General features: G+C 38.5%; 1 protein-coding gene across 1 annotated transcript in view; it reads left to right on the forward strand.

The window, feature by feature from the left end:
* LOC121092355 (protein HIRA) overlaps positions 1 to 15,609 on the forward strand; it is a 38,090-nt gene that overhangs the window by 5,171 nt on the left and 17,310 nt on the right. Inside the window, exons 2-11 of the mRNA XM_040603208.1 lie at positions 3,824 to 3,886; positions 4,635 to 4,745; positions 5,547 to 5,637; positions 6,146 to 6,240; positions 7,112 to 7,207; positions 8,539 to 8,699; positions 9,583 to 9,750; positions 10,319 to 10,432; positions 12,169 to 12,239; positions 15,126 to 15,231. Of these exons, the coding sequence (XP_040459142.1) occupies positions 3,824 to 3,886; positions 4,635 to 4,745; positions 5,547 to 5,637; positions 6,146 to 6,240; positions 7,112 to 7,207; positions 8,539 to 8,699; positions 9,583 to 9,750; positions 10,319 to 10,432; positions 12,169 to 12,239; positions 15,126 to 15,231 (1,076 nt within the window). The remainder of the gene's footprint in view (positions 1 to 3,823; positions 3,887 to 4,634; positions 4,746 to 5,546; positions 5,638 to 6,145; positions 6,241 to 7,111; positions 7,208 to 8,538; positions 8,700 to 9,582; positions 9,751 to 10,318; positions 10,433 to 12,168; positions 12,240 to 15,125; positions 15,232 to 15,609) is intronic.

The raw sequence follows: 15,609 nt of genomic DNA on the forward strand, positions 1-15,609 counted from the left end.
GTTTAATTTTATTACCCCCTGGTCTTGGAATAATATCCAGAGCCATTTGAGATAAAATCCAGATTGACCTTTAAATAGTATTTCATCCAGGTTGACTTGCAAGTATTCAGCTGTGCCAGTATATGACATGGCATTTTGCAGTTGCTGTTTGGATTTTCTTAATGCAGAATGTCTGTTAAGAAGCGGGTGTGACAGGTTGAGCCTGGGTGTAGTTGGGCAGATTTCCTGCCTATGGAAAATAGAAGGCTCTGTACAAAATCCTACAAGTTTGGAATTCAATTTAGTAAACTAATGTTTCTTTAAAGGCAACTACTGGATGCATCTGGACGTTGCTGGTGAGATTGAGACGTATGAAACTAGTCAAATTTATTAGGAATTATCTATCAGATGGAAACAATATTTACTTGGCTTTTATAGGAGATTATTTTGTCAGGCCTCATGTTAACGAGTCACTGTGCTTTAAACTTACTGGCAAACTTTGTGGAAAAGCCCAAGTTTATTGGGCAGATCATTGTGTAAGATTAGTTACCTGTGGAATAAGATCCCTTCCTGGATCACCGTTGTGCCACGTAGGAGACTTTGAGTTGTTGAGGGCTTCATTTATTACTGCTGCCTTTCCTGAGTACAAAGTCCATACCCTTTTTAAGCTTAACACGTAAAATAATGCTGTGTGGCCTGACAAGTTCCACAGAGGTCTGAGTTTTTAGGATTATAGTAGTTTATGAAAATATCTGCTCAGTGCTCATTAGGTAGAAACCCAGATTTATGCTAGGAAAAGATCTAAAAAGAAAACAGTATCCAACTATATAAATACATGGATCATTTGTGTTTGAACACTCTTTGATGCCAGTTCCCCTCCATGTCATAAAATACAGGAGAACTGAAAGAAGCTCATAGCGGAGTGACCAGAATGATCAAAAGTGTGAGACAGCTTCTGTACAAGGAATGACTAAGGAGAGTGGGACTCTCTGGGCTGGGAGTGGGAGGACTGAGCTGGAGATGATCATCAACACGTGTAGAGTTGTGAGCGGCAGAAGAAGGGGTGATGCGGAATGATTTTTGTTCATTGTTCTCCCGTACAGGAATTAAGGGGTGTTGAAGTAACAGCAGGTGCAGGATATGTGTAGGAGGTGGTTCTTCACAGAGTCCATGGTTGAGTAGTAGATCCCTTGGTGTTTGGGGCTGTCAGTGTTAACTGAAGATCTGAGAAATGGCTGATTGAATTCATAGTAGAAAAATCTGTTGAGGGCCTCTGGTTCAAGAAGTCAAGAGCTGGAAATTTTCTGGAGCTGGAAGATTGTCCCAGGAAGAAGCATTGTGTGCTTACCATAGTACATATCCTTAGGGAGGTATCTGCTGCTGGTTTCTGAACACAGAGTACCAGGCTAGCTGGACATTTTCCCTGGTGTGACTAATGTTAAGCTTTTTTGGTGAATTTGTAGCTAAGTTACCTCTGGCTCCGTAAGTAAAACAATTTGCTAAATTTCACCAACTCCATTTGTGGATCTGTGCAGAAACTTTGCTCAGAAGGAGGAAGAGAGCTGATGTTACTGCTCCTTTAGAGTTGCACTCTTAAGATAAGGCAGAAATTGGAGAGGCTGTGATAGCTTTAAAGGCCTAGTAAAGGGAAAATTGTGTCCGTAATTTTTGCAAGGCAGCAGGTGCAATGACCTCACAATTTTTTGGAATGTATAGCATATCTGTTTTGCCCTGAGTAATGAGGAGCCAGTATGCCTGTCAGACAAACTGACCAGTGTGTGCTTTGGTCGCAGCTACTTTTTAATGCAGACTTTTGGGAAGGAAGAGTGCTGGAATTGGAGCACGGAATTGGATGGCTGTGTCTATTAAACCAATTTCAAATACAGTATTATTAAGCTACAAACCACCTAAACCCTGAAGCCTTGTTCATAGGTGTCGTGCTGGCTCTGGAAACCGTAATTCCTCCTGATTGTTGATGCCCCTGTGTTAGAGGTTACTGTTCTGATCTGGTGGGGGACTGTTTCCTGTTGGTGCGAATGACAGATAGGCAAAACGAGCCAGGTTAGTACAGTTCAAAGTAACTGCCTTCCTGGAAGGAGTGCTCTCCTCCTCATGTCTCATGGCGAATTTGAAGTCTTCTTGCCCAAGACTGTTGGTGCAGGTTGGAAAGGTAGCCTCTTCCACTAATGAGGTATACAGAATGACCTGTCTCCTGAAGTCTCAGTGGGTGAAAGGATTTCAAATGATGCACTGGTTTAATTCGCACATCCTGGGAAGGGCAAAATAAATGTTTGTTTCTTGCCTGTGCTTTCTAAATATTCAGCATAGCTCTGTATGTTGCATTCAGAGTAACAGAACAGAAGATGGAATCAGGCACAACAAACTGAAGGAAAGCCACAGCTAAGTCTCAGCTTATGTGTTTTATGTGGTCTAAAGTGCTTGGAAGGAATGTAAGTTGAGTGCCATCTTACTGTACTTAAGGTCTCTGCTTGGCTGCCTGTAAAAATTTTAAGGGAAATCATATGTCAGCGTTGCAGTATAAATCCAAGTAAAATAAACCTTAAAACAGGTTAAATCAAAGGAAATCAAAGTTAACATGAAGCAAAATATCTCATATACCTCAAAAAGTAAGAAGTACTGGATATTTGGATGAGGGTTTTCTTAGCAATTTAGTGTTGAGGAATTCAGATGCTACAGTTGCAACATAAAACCTATCACTGGATAAATTCTCCAGGTTTTGTCATTTATCTTTTAACATACCATGAAGATACAGTGCAAGAATTGACATACATGGAAAATCTATCAAGTAATCTTGGTACGTGGGTACTAGTTCTTTTGGTTGTTTGGTAAACTACCTTATTTTATACTGGCATGTGTGTGATCTTGCTTGCAGAAGCATTCCAGTTTGACAGGGTTGGGCCTGCTGCCAAAAATTATTTGAATGTGGAAGTCACGTGCGTGTTCCTCCAAGTAATCCTTGGTAGCTCTTTGGGCATCACTGAAAGGGGGCAGTAAGGTTACTGCTCACCTCTTCCTTCCCTTCCTGCAAAGGTTAAAAGAATTGTGAACATATAGGAGAGCGTATGTAGCTGGAGCAGAATAGGCTGAGACTGAGGGTTGTCTGGTTTCTGAAGCTGTTCCCCAACTCTGTTACATGTTACAGAGTTTACATTTTCATAAAATTATTAGTTTTCTTCTGAAAGTTGTAGCATAGGGAGAACTGAAGGATTTAAGAGTAATACTAGAGTTGGTTAGTCGTCTTCTGTCTATATGGAAGCCATAAAAGTAAAAGCTTGTCTTTGGGTAGAAGAGTTTCGTAACAACCAAATTTAAATCTGAGACAGGTAATTGTGTGATCAAAAGATGCAGTCTGAGATTGGGGAGTATTTAAAAAAAAACAACAAACCACAAAAAAAAAAACAAAAAACAAAAAACAACCAACAAAACCAGAAACCAAACTAAACCAAAACTTGCTTCAGGTCATCAGGTAATGAACTGTAGAAACCTGGAAGGAATTCCTTACTCATATGCCGTTTTTCCTTGTTGGCGCTTGCCTTGTGGTATTGTTTTGCATTGAGGCATTTGGCATATCCTGCTGGATTAAGTGTGCCTGGTTATCGCTGGTTTGGTATGGTGTGGTAACTTCCATATACACTTCTAATAGGCTGTCACTTCTGTCATCAAGTTGCTTTTGACCCTGGTAGTCAGCTGTAATTCTTACAACTACAGCTTTTTAGAAGAAGAAAGTTATTTGCCGATCGGAAGAGTTACGGTTCTTTTGCATTACTGCTTTCTCTCGACTGTAAAACAACTCAGTATGTCACTGCTTGTTCTTCAATTCCAGGGAAGCCAATATTTTCAGTGGACATTCACCCAGATGGGACCAAGTTTGCAACCGGAGGACAAGGTATGTCTGTGTACTGAGAGAAGGCAGAACTTGGGGCTACAATAATTATCTGGTGCCTTCACAACACTTGAATCGGTTTGATCCTTTTAAAAACACATCACTCATATCTCTTAAGAAACAGATAATTGTGTAAGTCATTAAAATGTATTGAAAAGTGCTGGTTTTACTGCAGAAGGCAGGGTTATGTTTTCTGATGTTCTCATCCTCTTAGACATCATTGAGATAGTAGCTGCAATAATTGAGTTGTGGCCCTACTGGCCAAATTCCTTTATTTGAAGAGGAACTGGATGTGAAGTTGGGCTTTTTGATCTGCTAAATAGTAGAGCTATTGGGACAAAAAAAAATCCAATTATAGAAGTGGAATAGCTCAAATATGTGCAAAAAATATTATTTGGATCACAATAGTGAATAATTTTGTTGGCAAAAATAATTGCAATTTAGGATTTGCATATATCTTTTCTCTTTTAAAATACAATTCTGTTGTAAGCAGTTCATCCCTATAGTTGGTATCAGTTATGTACAGTATGTTTTTTTAACAAAGCTGTATAACTTTTATTTTTAATAGCTTCAAGAAAAATAAAACACTTCTGACTCGGTGTGTTTATATCAGAATGGCATCTGTATTCACATTTCCAAAGTTCCTACTGCAGTAGTGCCTAAATTTTAGCATCTGTTCTGGAACTGAGATTAGATTGACAAGCTTTTTTGCATGTATTTAAAAGGGGGGGGGCTTTTTGTTCTCTTCCAGGTCAGGATTCTGGGAAAGTTGTGATTTGGAATATGGCTCCTGTCCTCAAAGAGGAAGATGAAAAGAATGAAAATATTCCCAAGATGCTTTGTCAGATGGACAATCACTTAGGTAACAAAGATTTTATTTTTTTTACTTTTACTGGCTGTTGATCATTTTCCAAAGCTTAAACATAACATGTTTGTAATTACAAAAATCATGCCCAGTCCAGTAGTGAAGAATTAATAAAAAAAGAGTGATCTTATACTTTGGCTATATACTTTTTTAGATATTCAGCAGAAAATGTTGTTAAAATGTGGGCAAGTGTAGAGAGAAATATAGATACCTTTGGAAATCTCCCTATGAGCTTTTTCCAGCTGTGGCCATAAAGTAATTGATGGTGTGTACTCTGAGAAACTGGGGAGCTCTAAAGGAAAGGGCAAGAGGAGTAAGTATAAAGGAAACATCGTATGAAGTATATTGGTTGTAGTTCTAAATGATTCTGGATTTATTGCACACTACATTTGAAAGAAGCATGGCTAACTGAACAAGCTGCCCCTTCTTTTCTTCAAGATGCATCTTCTTATCTTCAAGATATAGCTTTCCTCCTTTGCACTCTTAATCCCACCTCATTTACCACAAGCACTTTCCCTTCATTAGATGAGTATTAATCTTTCTTCTTTTGTGCTATTTTTGGTGAAGCTTTTTCAAATAAGGAGTAGGGGTTTTTAAAGAAAGGAGTTCCTCAACTGTTACTGGAAGATAAGTACCAATTCATTTATCTAAGGCAGACAGAGTAACTGCTCTTAGTGGAAAAAGTACACTTAAATCCTAAATGCCTCCTGTCAAGTCTTACTTATTATCAATTCTGTCCCCAGTCCAAACCCACTCATTCTCGTATTTCATCTTACAAACTTTCTTTCTACGTTTCAGCTTGTGTGAACTGTGTGCGATGGTCAAACAATGGAGTTTACTTGGCTTCAGGGGGAGATGACAAGTTGATTATGGTGTGGAAACGAGCTGCGTAAGCATGTTTCTTCCTTCTTGATTTTATATTTTATTTCAAGTAGGTTACTCTGTCACATCTCTCAGTGTGTCTTCCCTGTGATGGCCTTTTGTAAGCTCACTGCTTTGCCGGGCGCACAAGGAGCTGAAACCTGTGACACCACATCACTGGTATTGTTGGTCTCCTCTCGTTTGGGCTGGAGTGCGTATCTCCCTGGGCAGCCTCTCTCCTTGGCGGAGCTAAGGAATTTTCTTCTGTCCTTGAAGAAAGCTTCCTGAAGAGATTGGAAGAGTTATCTTAAATGTTACCTTTTTTTGCTGTCGGTAGAAACTGTACATTTTATTGAATGTCCATGAATGTATGGAATTACTTTCTCTAAAAATATATGTATATATTTTAGCCTCAGCTTGCATTGCAGGAATAACTGGTTATAAAACAGAAGTGTACTGTGCACCTGATTTTCCTTAGAAAGAAAATCTGAAGAACTTGAGGTGGTTCTGTTGATCACTGTTTCTGTTCAAATTAGGTACATTGGACCTAGCACTGTGTTTGGTTCTAGTAGCAAACTTACAAATGTTGAACAGTGGAGGTGTGTATCGATTCTCAGAAGCCATTCAGGGGGTAAGTTAACAGGTGTTGAGTGAACATAATTTGCATGTATTTGGAAAAAAATTGGTTTTCAGTGTCACGTTTTCTTGCTGAAAACGTATACATATATATAGTGGCAAATCAGTAATTACGTTTAAGAGCAACAATGAAAATCTGGGAGAAAATGTCATTCTTAATCAAATGCTGATTTTTCATACAAGTGACTTCTGACAGTAATAGTAGGAAACTTCCAGCAACTATGTAGTAGAAAAATTAGCAACTAAGAAACTTATGTTTTGCAATTTGCTAGCTTAAACATGAATCTGAATAAAGGAAGCTAAACTGTATTTTTATTTAAATAAATGTTTACACTTGCATTGAATAATCTCCTGGTTGGCAAAAGAAAGCTTTTGTTAGCCAAAGAATATGAATGTTTATTTAGAAAAAATAACTAAAGAGCAATGCAAAAGATGAATAAACTAGATAATTTCAAATGCATTTTGCACCTGCTGACCTGAGCTGTAATTAAAATCAAGATGGAAATCCCTTTAATCACTTCATGTGTGCTGGAATAAAGCAAGTGCATTATAATAGCTGCTGTTGCTTTTTCATTCGAAACAAGACAGAATACTTTATAGAGGCATTAGTACTTTTTATAATCACTAAACATGCCATTTTCTGCTGTGGATTTTCTTTTTTGTTCCCCATCAAACACTGTAAGTTGGGAGAGCCTCACTCCCAGTGAGTGTTGCTATATTCTTTCTTACCTTCCACTCCAGTGAGATGATAGTAATTTCTTGGTGATGGAAAAATTGTTGCCTCACAAGTTCTTTTTAAAAAGAAGATTTTTGGATTCTCTGGTTACTGTCAAGGTCTTAAATAGAAACTTTTTTTTTTAAAACAGATGTCATGGATGTAGCGTGGTCTCCGCATGATGCCTGGCTGGCATCCTGTAGTGTGGATAACACTGTTGTCATCTGGAATGCTGTCAAATTTCCAGGTGAGAATTCTTATATTTCAGATATGCAAATATATAAAGCTTTGTGACAAACTCTTCTTTCCATGCGTGTATTTGCTGACTGTGAAAATCTCTGTGTGGGAATGGGTTGTCTTATCTTTTGAGATGGCATGCCTGCGATCTGGTGAGTCAGTCCTCCTTCCAAGTTTGGGTGGCAATGAGCAGTGGATTCCACTCTGCTGTAGACAACAGCTACATTCAGGTTGTGCTGCTGATTTTACATGAAGGTCATTATTGCATGTATTTTCTTTTTCACCTTATCTGTAAAATCCCAAATAGATAAACTTCAGCTTGATATTACATATATGCATATATATATAATATGCATATATTTTTTTCCTGTTGCCTTTGTACCTACAGGACTTTCCATTCATTTGCCTTTGGGTGAGCACTATCTTATTTACCCCATTTTGGATGCTGCTGCTTAACGAGCAGTGTAGCTTTACATGATGAAGGGTAGGAAGGAGGGACTAGGGGAGCGTCACAGTAGCAGAAGCCTTCGAGTCTTACATTTGATGGTTGTTATCCTTCTTCCATTGCTGCAGTGCTGGCAATTCACCCAGTCCTGTGGGCTCAGTTTCTCAGGGGCCACGCTGCCGGGTGCCACCGGCACACTGGACAGTTTTAGCTGGCTGCAAGGGTCTCTGCTGGGTTGAGAGCATGTGCCTTGGTCTGGCTGCTTCTCACCACCTAATGATGCAGGCTAAAACTCCCATGGTGTGGTGCCTAGTCATTGCCATTTATTTTAGGGTTGCTTCCAATCCGGATATCGGAGTTTTTAGACTTTCAAGCTAGCTGTGTAGCCTGTGCAGTACTCTCAGCCTCTTCTCAGTCTGATAAGCAAGAGGTTGACTGGAAGTAGGTTACAAGGTCTGCCAGGCTTGTGTGTCTGTTCAGTCACAACTTTGACTTAGCTTTGCGCAGCAAATGTGAACTGAATTTGTTGTGATAATCTTTGGATGTGAAGGAAAGGGTGAATGTTTAACTGAAGTTCCAGTTAAATTGCTGTTTCCATGGCTTGGAGATGCTATTCTGAAATGCCTGGGCTCTGCTGGTCTTCCTGCTCTGATCTGATTCTTAGAAAGCGTTTTGCAGCCCTTATTCCGGCCAGAGTTCTCTTTGCCACTTTTTTTAATCTCATTCTTCACATAAGTACAAGTTCTAATTTGGTCGATAGATTGTTGTTTGTACATTAAAGGAAGTTATATTTAATAAGCTGTTTCAAAAAGATCTTGTCAATCCCCTCAACAGTCTATCCTAAAGGGGATGAGATATCGGTAACTACTCTCCATTTTCAATTTTCACGTGCACAGAAATTCTTGCCACTTTGAAGGGTCATTCGGGCTTGGTGAAAGGGCTGACCTGGGATCCTGTTGGAAAATATATTGCCTCTCAGGCTGACGATAGAAGTTTGAAGGTGTGGCGGACCATGGACTGGCAGTTGGAAACCAGCATCACAAAACCCTTTGATGAGGTACTTCAGAATGTGTGACTATTCAAACTGAATTCCTATAGAACTAATGAAAATTGTAAGAATAACTGATTCTGCACGAACATAAGTTAATTTAACAGTGCCAAATTGATTGAAACTATCAGATGGCAGGTTCAAGGAGGGGGAGGGGGAAGAGCTACTTTCTCACATAACCTGATCGAGACTTTTATTGTCATTGGATGTTGTGAATGTCAAAGGTTTATGTGGGTTATGTAAACAATTAAGTAAATTCCTGGAAATGGAGAGGTTATTCCAAGGAAGTATTGACACACTAATTGCATTGTTCTTACAGTCTTCCCTATTCGTTGTCTATTGGCCACTATCAGAAGTGAGATAAGTCCTTAGGAGGGATCTTTGGTCTGGCATCATAGGGCTGTTAGGTGATGACTTTGATCAAAGAGATCAAATTTTTGGGGACAGAACTTGGCGCTTTGGGAGCGGAGTGTTTTGCAGTGATCCTACAGTATTGTGATTAGTGCAATTGCTCTTCATAATAGACTGTAAACACCTAAATGCATGTGTGAGCCAGTGTTGCAAGCTGAAGTTGTTGTTATTAGCAGTTGGTATGCTGCAGCCCTGTCACTAATTAGGACTGTGATGAATACTGAGACTACAGCATCCAAAACCAGTTACTTTTTGTTCCCTTTAAAAAAAGTTCTCTGGGTTCCTTTTTCCCCACTTTTGATAGGATTTCCTAAGTTACACTACGTATGAAGTGCTGAGAATTGTATATAATGTCATTTATAGTCACAAAAAACTTACCTTGTAATCATGTTCCCTAAATCTAAAATTTAAATAGTTTTTATTAAAAATCCTTTGTTTGCAAACACTTTTAAAGCTTTAGTATGGTGGTTTTTTTTGTCAGTGTGGAGGGACAACTCATGTGTTGCGTCTTAGCTGGTCACCTGATGGTCACTATCTTGTTTCTGCTCATGCCATGAATAATTCTGGACCTACTGCTCAGATCATTGAGAGAGATGGATGGAAAACCAACATGGATTTTGTAGGGCATCGGAAGGCAGTTACAGTAGTGGTGAGTGATAGTAATCTATCCCTGAAGTAAAACTTCTAATATGTGCTTTCTGATAATTTTATGCGTAAATGGAGCAAGAGGTGAAGGTAGGTATCAAAGTAAAGCAAACGCATGGTAGTGATTAAAAAAATTTCAACTTTACCTGTTGGAAATGATCACCTTGCTCTTGCGATAAGAGAGCTGGATGTAGATGAACAAGATAAGAAGGGGGAGTACAGGACCATGTTAGAAATGCCAAACACTAACTTTGTTAGCTGTTCAGTGACCTGATTAAAATGGCTTGGGTTTGTTAGCTGTTCAGTGACTTGATTAAAGTGACTTGGGTTTTCAGTGGGTTCTTGATTGTTAGTAAAAATTAATATTATTTGCCATTCCTGTTAAGGCATTCAGAAAGCCCCTCAAGAAAGTGCATGTAGTTTTTGTCAGAGCTCTTGTAGAGGCTGGGTTAGGGACTTTGTTTCTATGAAATGTTTCTTTTTCACTCTTAAGTGGAAAACTTGCTTTTAAAGCAGATCTTCTACTAAAATGTAATAACTGTAGCAAAATTTTGGGCATCTTGTTTGTTCAGAAATTTAATCCAAAAATCTTCAAGAAGAAACAAAAGAATGGGAGCTCCACCAAGTCAAGTTGTCCCTACTGCTGTTGCGCTGTTGGTAGTAAGGATCGGTCTCTTTCTGTCTGGGTAAGTGGTTTTTTTGCTGCCTTTGAACTCATGTGGTCATTTGGATGACTTAAGGGTTTAGCACAAAGGTCACATGTACAGCATTAGGTCTTATATTTAGATTCATGTTTAGGTTTTTGTCTTTGTTACAGGATTAGCTGGGGGGAAGGAAGCAGATTGCTAGTAGTTCATTTCTCTAAAGCCAAGAGCAGGTAGAAGCCAGTGGCACTGTGCCACCCTGGTAAGGGGGAGGAACTGTTAAGGAAAATAATGTGTTACATTAGTTGTTAAACATAGATCAGCCCTATTTTCTTCCCATGTCTTTTACTCATTCTCCATGTGAGCCTTAAGAAAAAGACTTTTCTGCTTCTCTGTATTTAGCGCACCCATCTATTAATCACTCTTAGAGTCTAGCTTTGTTAGCCTTGCTTGTGTGGATACGAGGAGAATGTGGCAGGCACAGGATAGCTGTTTTTGAACATACATACATATGGCCCATCTTTCTGCTTTGTTCTGGCTTCAGTCTCTGGCTTCTGTCTCTGCTATGGAAAGGAATCTGAAAGTGAATGAAGCTTTTTAAGTATACTTTCAAGTTTTCAATATCTAGTTTGGGTTTTACTTTAAAATCTACACTAAAATTGTTATTCTGGCTAAAAGAAGAGTAGCTTATTCTCACATTTTATAAATGCAAGACGGGTTGTTTGGCGAGTGTGAAGGACAGGGAATAAATTTAACTGATTTGTAAAGCTTTCTGAAGAGAACCTGTGCCAGAACACACCAATTGCTAACTGCAATCTACTATTTATAGATTCCACTGTGATATTTATCCATCAATCGCTAAATGCATAACACTAGATCTGTTTCTGGCAATGCTACCAGGGCATGCCCGTATCAAAGTGTCACTTGGTATATTTTACTTTCTATTTATACTATGATTTCATGTAGGGTGCCTGTTGAGGTTATACTAGGTGTTATAGAGATGCAAAGTTACAGGCAGTCTTTGTCCTGAGCTGATCAATAGATACGTATACAACATAGACCTATGGAAACATATAAGAAATAACTACTGAAGATGACTGCTGTGCTAAGTCTGTGAACCTATGAGCATGAAACATCCTAGACCACATTAGCTTCTTCTGCATAGTTTCAGTTGTACTACGTACTATAGATATTAAGTCCATTGGTTTAACATTAAAGAAGTTAGAATGTCTGATTTAAAACAGGTTACTGGGAATTTTCATATTCAGTTCTTTATTACTAAGCTGATTTCTAAGTGTAGAAAAGTCCTCTTTAGGAGTAATTGTGAGTCAATTCTCTTTGCTCTCGATAGGCTCCACTTATTCAGACAAGTACTCTGAGGACTTGGAAAACTAATCTGTTTTCAGTCTTCCTCTTGTGCTGGCAGTTAGCAACATCCTTATCTCAGTAAAGCTTAGAATAGAAGCTGTCTTTAGCATCTGTGGAACTACTTTTTGAGTGGTAGAGAGTGTTCTATGATGTAAAGGCGAAGCTGGTTGAGAAGTTCAGTCTGTGTTTCAGAAAGGAGGGGAGGGTTGAACATCAACTATTCTTCTCCAGAGCTTTTTGGAACCAGTAATGGAATAGGTAACTAGGTACTGCAGATGCACTGCCAGGCATACAGCTGTCTCCTGGCCAGATCTTGTTTGTTAACTATTGTTAGTCTCTGAGAGAGGTTAATGTGGTAATACCTGCAGTAGCTTAGACCTAAATTTGACTGTTGTTTCTTCTATTTTAAGCTCACGTGTCTGAAACGACCTTTAGTTGTCATACATGAGCTGTTTGACAAGTCTATCATGGACATCTCCTGGTAAGTTGCTTTCTGCTGTTTGTTACAAAAGCCAAACTTCACATATGCACACTAACTGGAAATTCCTTAAAACAGTACAGATTGTAGCTGTTGGAACACAAGTAATTAGTTTCTGAAGATTTTGGTTCTGCCGCAGCATCTTTGGTAGTGACATTAGCAACTAGCATGTTGTCACTTGAGATTATGTAACATTAAAGCTGAATAAAAGTAATGTATTTAGAACATGACGCAGTAAAATCCCTATAGAATAAGTTCCCACTTGTTATGATTCTCTGTGTTGTTTTTTATGGAGAGTGTGTTTTATTACATGATGTGGTGGACTCTGAGTTTTATCTGCATTACAGCTATGAAAAGTTATTGCACCGTACAGCTGTGACAAATTCAGGTGAACCTTCTAGGCCAATCTTTGTGCTTAAGGACACAATATACCAAAAGAGAAAGTCCTTTTATTTTAATGTTTTATACATACGCTCACCCATTTATATACACACATGTACTACTTGCTCATCATTTGAATTGCCTGAAGGATCTTCATGTATAAAAGATCTAAATCAAATAGCTTTTGTCGTAAAAATGTAGTTATACTGTATTGTTGCAGCACCATGTGAAAGGTGTAGATTGCTCTGTGTTGAAGGGTCACAAAGGCTGATGGTGTAGCAAGTCTCAGAAACCAACCACAGGGTTTAGCAGAAGGACAAGTGCTGAGCTTTCCCAGGAGACTGCAGGACATCCCTAGGGGTTTGTGTTGACTTTCTCAGCAGCCTGCTGTCTCAAATCTTTCTGCAGTTAGTAGTATTCTCTCCACTCCTGCTTTCTTCATAAGGCCTGGTCATAAAAATGCAGAAGTTAGTAGTTCTTTATTTACTGCAAGACTTGAATATTAAGGGAGAAATAATCATGAGACCTTTCAGTAAATGGTATCCAAAAAATACGCTGCACCTATGCATCCAGTGATTTATAGAACTAGGGGTTCTGTACAAGAAAAGACTAATTTTGTTTTTTCATGATAGGTACATAGCTGATTACATAGGTTGTCTTAATTCTAGCACTTCCTAACTTTTGAAATTCTGCCTTAAGAGCTATAGCAATCTCGGTGGTTTTATGCTCTAAATTTTAAAGCTTACAATTGTATAATTACCTGTTTTCTGTGTGCCATGAGGATTTTGCCATGAAGCTCAGTTTTTGAAACAAAAGCTGTTTTCTTTCCTTAATAGATTAAGGCTAGAAAACCATTAAGTGGAGTATTTCATGATATGTACTGCTATTGTTGTACAATAGCTTTGAATAGTTTTGTTTTCCTGTAGTGCTTTTTATTTCTTCATCTGCAATTTGCACATTTTTTCATGGTGTAAAGTCATTGGGAGTAATAGCTGGTTAACATTCTACAATTTCTGAGGAAATGGTTTTGTGGGATATTTGAGAGACAAAGGACCAGTAGGAAGCTAGTTAATTTATATCCTGTTTACAAATTGAAATGGATGACTGAAATGTCAATAGTATGGAATGTTCCCAGAAACACGCTCCATTCTGAAAACACTAAGTAAATTCAGAGAAATCTCATACTATTATGTTGTTATAGCACTCTTATTTCTATTTTAGAGTTTTAGTCTTGGATCCATCATTGTAGTATCTGAACATGATTGTTTTCATGGAACAATTGCTTGGATCCAGAGGTCAATAGGAGCTCGGCAATTTTGTCTGCTGAGCAAACAGAAAACTCTCAACAAGATTTTGTTGTTTTCTAACTTGGAGTAGTGTTGGTTAACCAAGTGACACGGTGCTCAAGCTAACTTTTCTGGATGTGATGCTATCAGGGCACCAGACTGTTTTCAAACAGCTATAGCCATGATGCATGTAATATATTTTAAAGTCTTGCTGGACTAATTTGTACAGGACTTCAGAGTTCTGCCTACTTCCCTTTCCTCTTCCTTTCTTTGTACAAAGTCATCTGTAAACTACTGTCGCTGTCTCTTTGAGCTCTATAATTGGAAGTTACTGGGTTAGCAGTCAAAACTCATCACTATTTTTTCATATTTTTCAAACGTGCAAGAATAAGTTATATGTGGAAGGTTATCATTCCATTAAGACTAGAACGTATAGTTTCTCCTCTCTCTTTTACCAAGAAAACCCATTGAGACCTCCAGAAGAGGGTTACAACATATCCCCTCATACAAGAACATGTGCAGTTTGCTTAAAAACCCAAATAATGGTAACAAAATCTAATGTGTTCTTACTTAATACAGAGATGTTTTTTGACTGCTTAGATGCACAGCTTGGTTTTGCTGTCACTTCAGATGATGATGATGGAGAAGAGGCATTTACCTAATATAGAGCTTCTCTTTTTAAGAGTCTCATCTCTTCTCCTTCCTATCTTGTTTATTTGGACTGTAAGCTCTTTATAGGAATGGACTCTGTTACATGTTTACTGTGCGTGATGAAGCTTCATCTTCCATTGGCCCCAAACAGTAGTTTATAGGGCCTTAAAGGAAGCGTATCAATTGCTTATCTGCTGAAGGCCGCTTTCTTCACCAAGTTCCGTTAGCACATCTGTAGATCTTTTGAAGCAAATACATTTATTATTTTCTCTCATTGTTCATTGTGACCACTGTTTTACCCCTACAGAAAGGTTTTTGTGGTGCTGGTCATGCCATGGGTAGGTGTACTGTTCTAGTGCCACTTTTTTGTGTGCAGTCTCTGAAGCAGTGTTGGCATGTGGACTCCTGCTGTCCATCACCCTGTCTCCTTGCTGGCCCACTTCTTTGGTTCCATCAGCAGTCACTGTGATAATAAATCTTCTGCAAAGATTTCTGTTGAGCAATTTATTGCATTTTCCCTTTACGTCAATGAAAGAGATCAAAACCAAAGATGGACCTTTATTTCCTTCAGGACCCTTAATGGACTTGGTATCCTGGTGTGTTCCATGGATGGATCAGTGGCATTTTTGGACTTTTCCCAGGATGAACTTGGAGATCCACTTAGTGAGGAAGAAAAGGTACAGTAAGCACTTGGAGAATCTGTGATCATATTTAAGGGGTGCATTGATTCAGTTAAAATGACTATTTATAGAAATATGTAGTGACTGATTTCCATATTACAGAAAAACATGTTCTTGTCTACTTTATAAATCATTAAAAAAAGAGTAGTCAAGAAAAGAATTCATCATACTAGTTTTTATTCTGGATAGAAAGTCTACTTGGAAAGCATCCGCTTGCTTACACATCATTGTACATTTGAAGTAATTATTTGGCCAAGGAAACAAGGAGTGGGTGCTTCAAAACACTTTAAAATTACTCTTTGAATTGCATATATGCAAGTCTTTTTAAACTGATTGCTGTTGGCTGTTTTTTCCTCTCATTGCTATTAGCAACTA

This window comes from Falco naumanni, chromosome 1, assembly GCF_017639655.2.
Source record: "Falco naumanni isolate bFalNau1 chromosome 1, bFalNau1.pat, whole genome shotgun sequence".
Lineage (NCBI taxonomy): Eukaryota > Metazoa > Chordata > Aves > Falconiformes > Falconidae > Falco > Falco naumanni.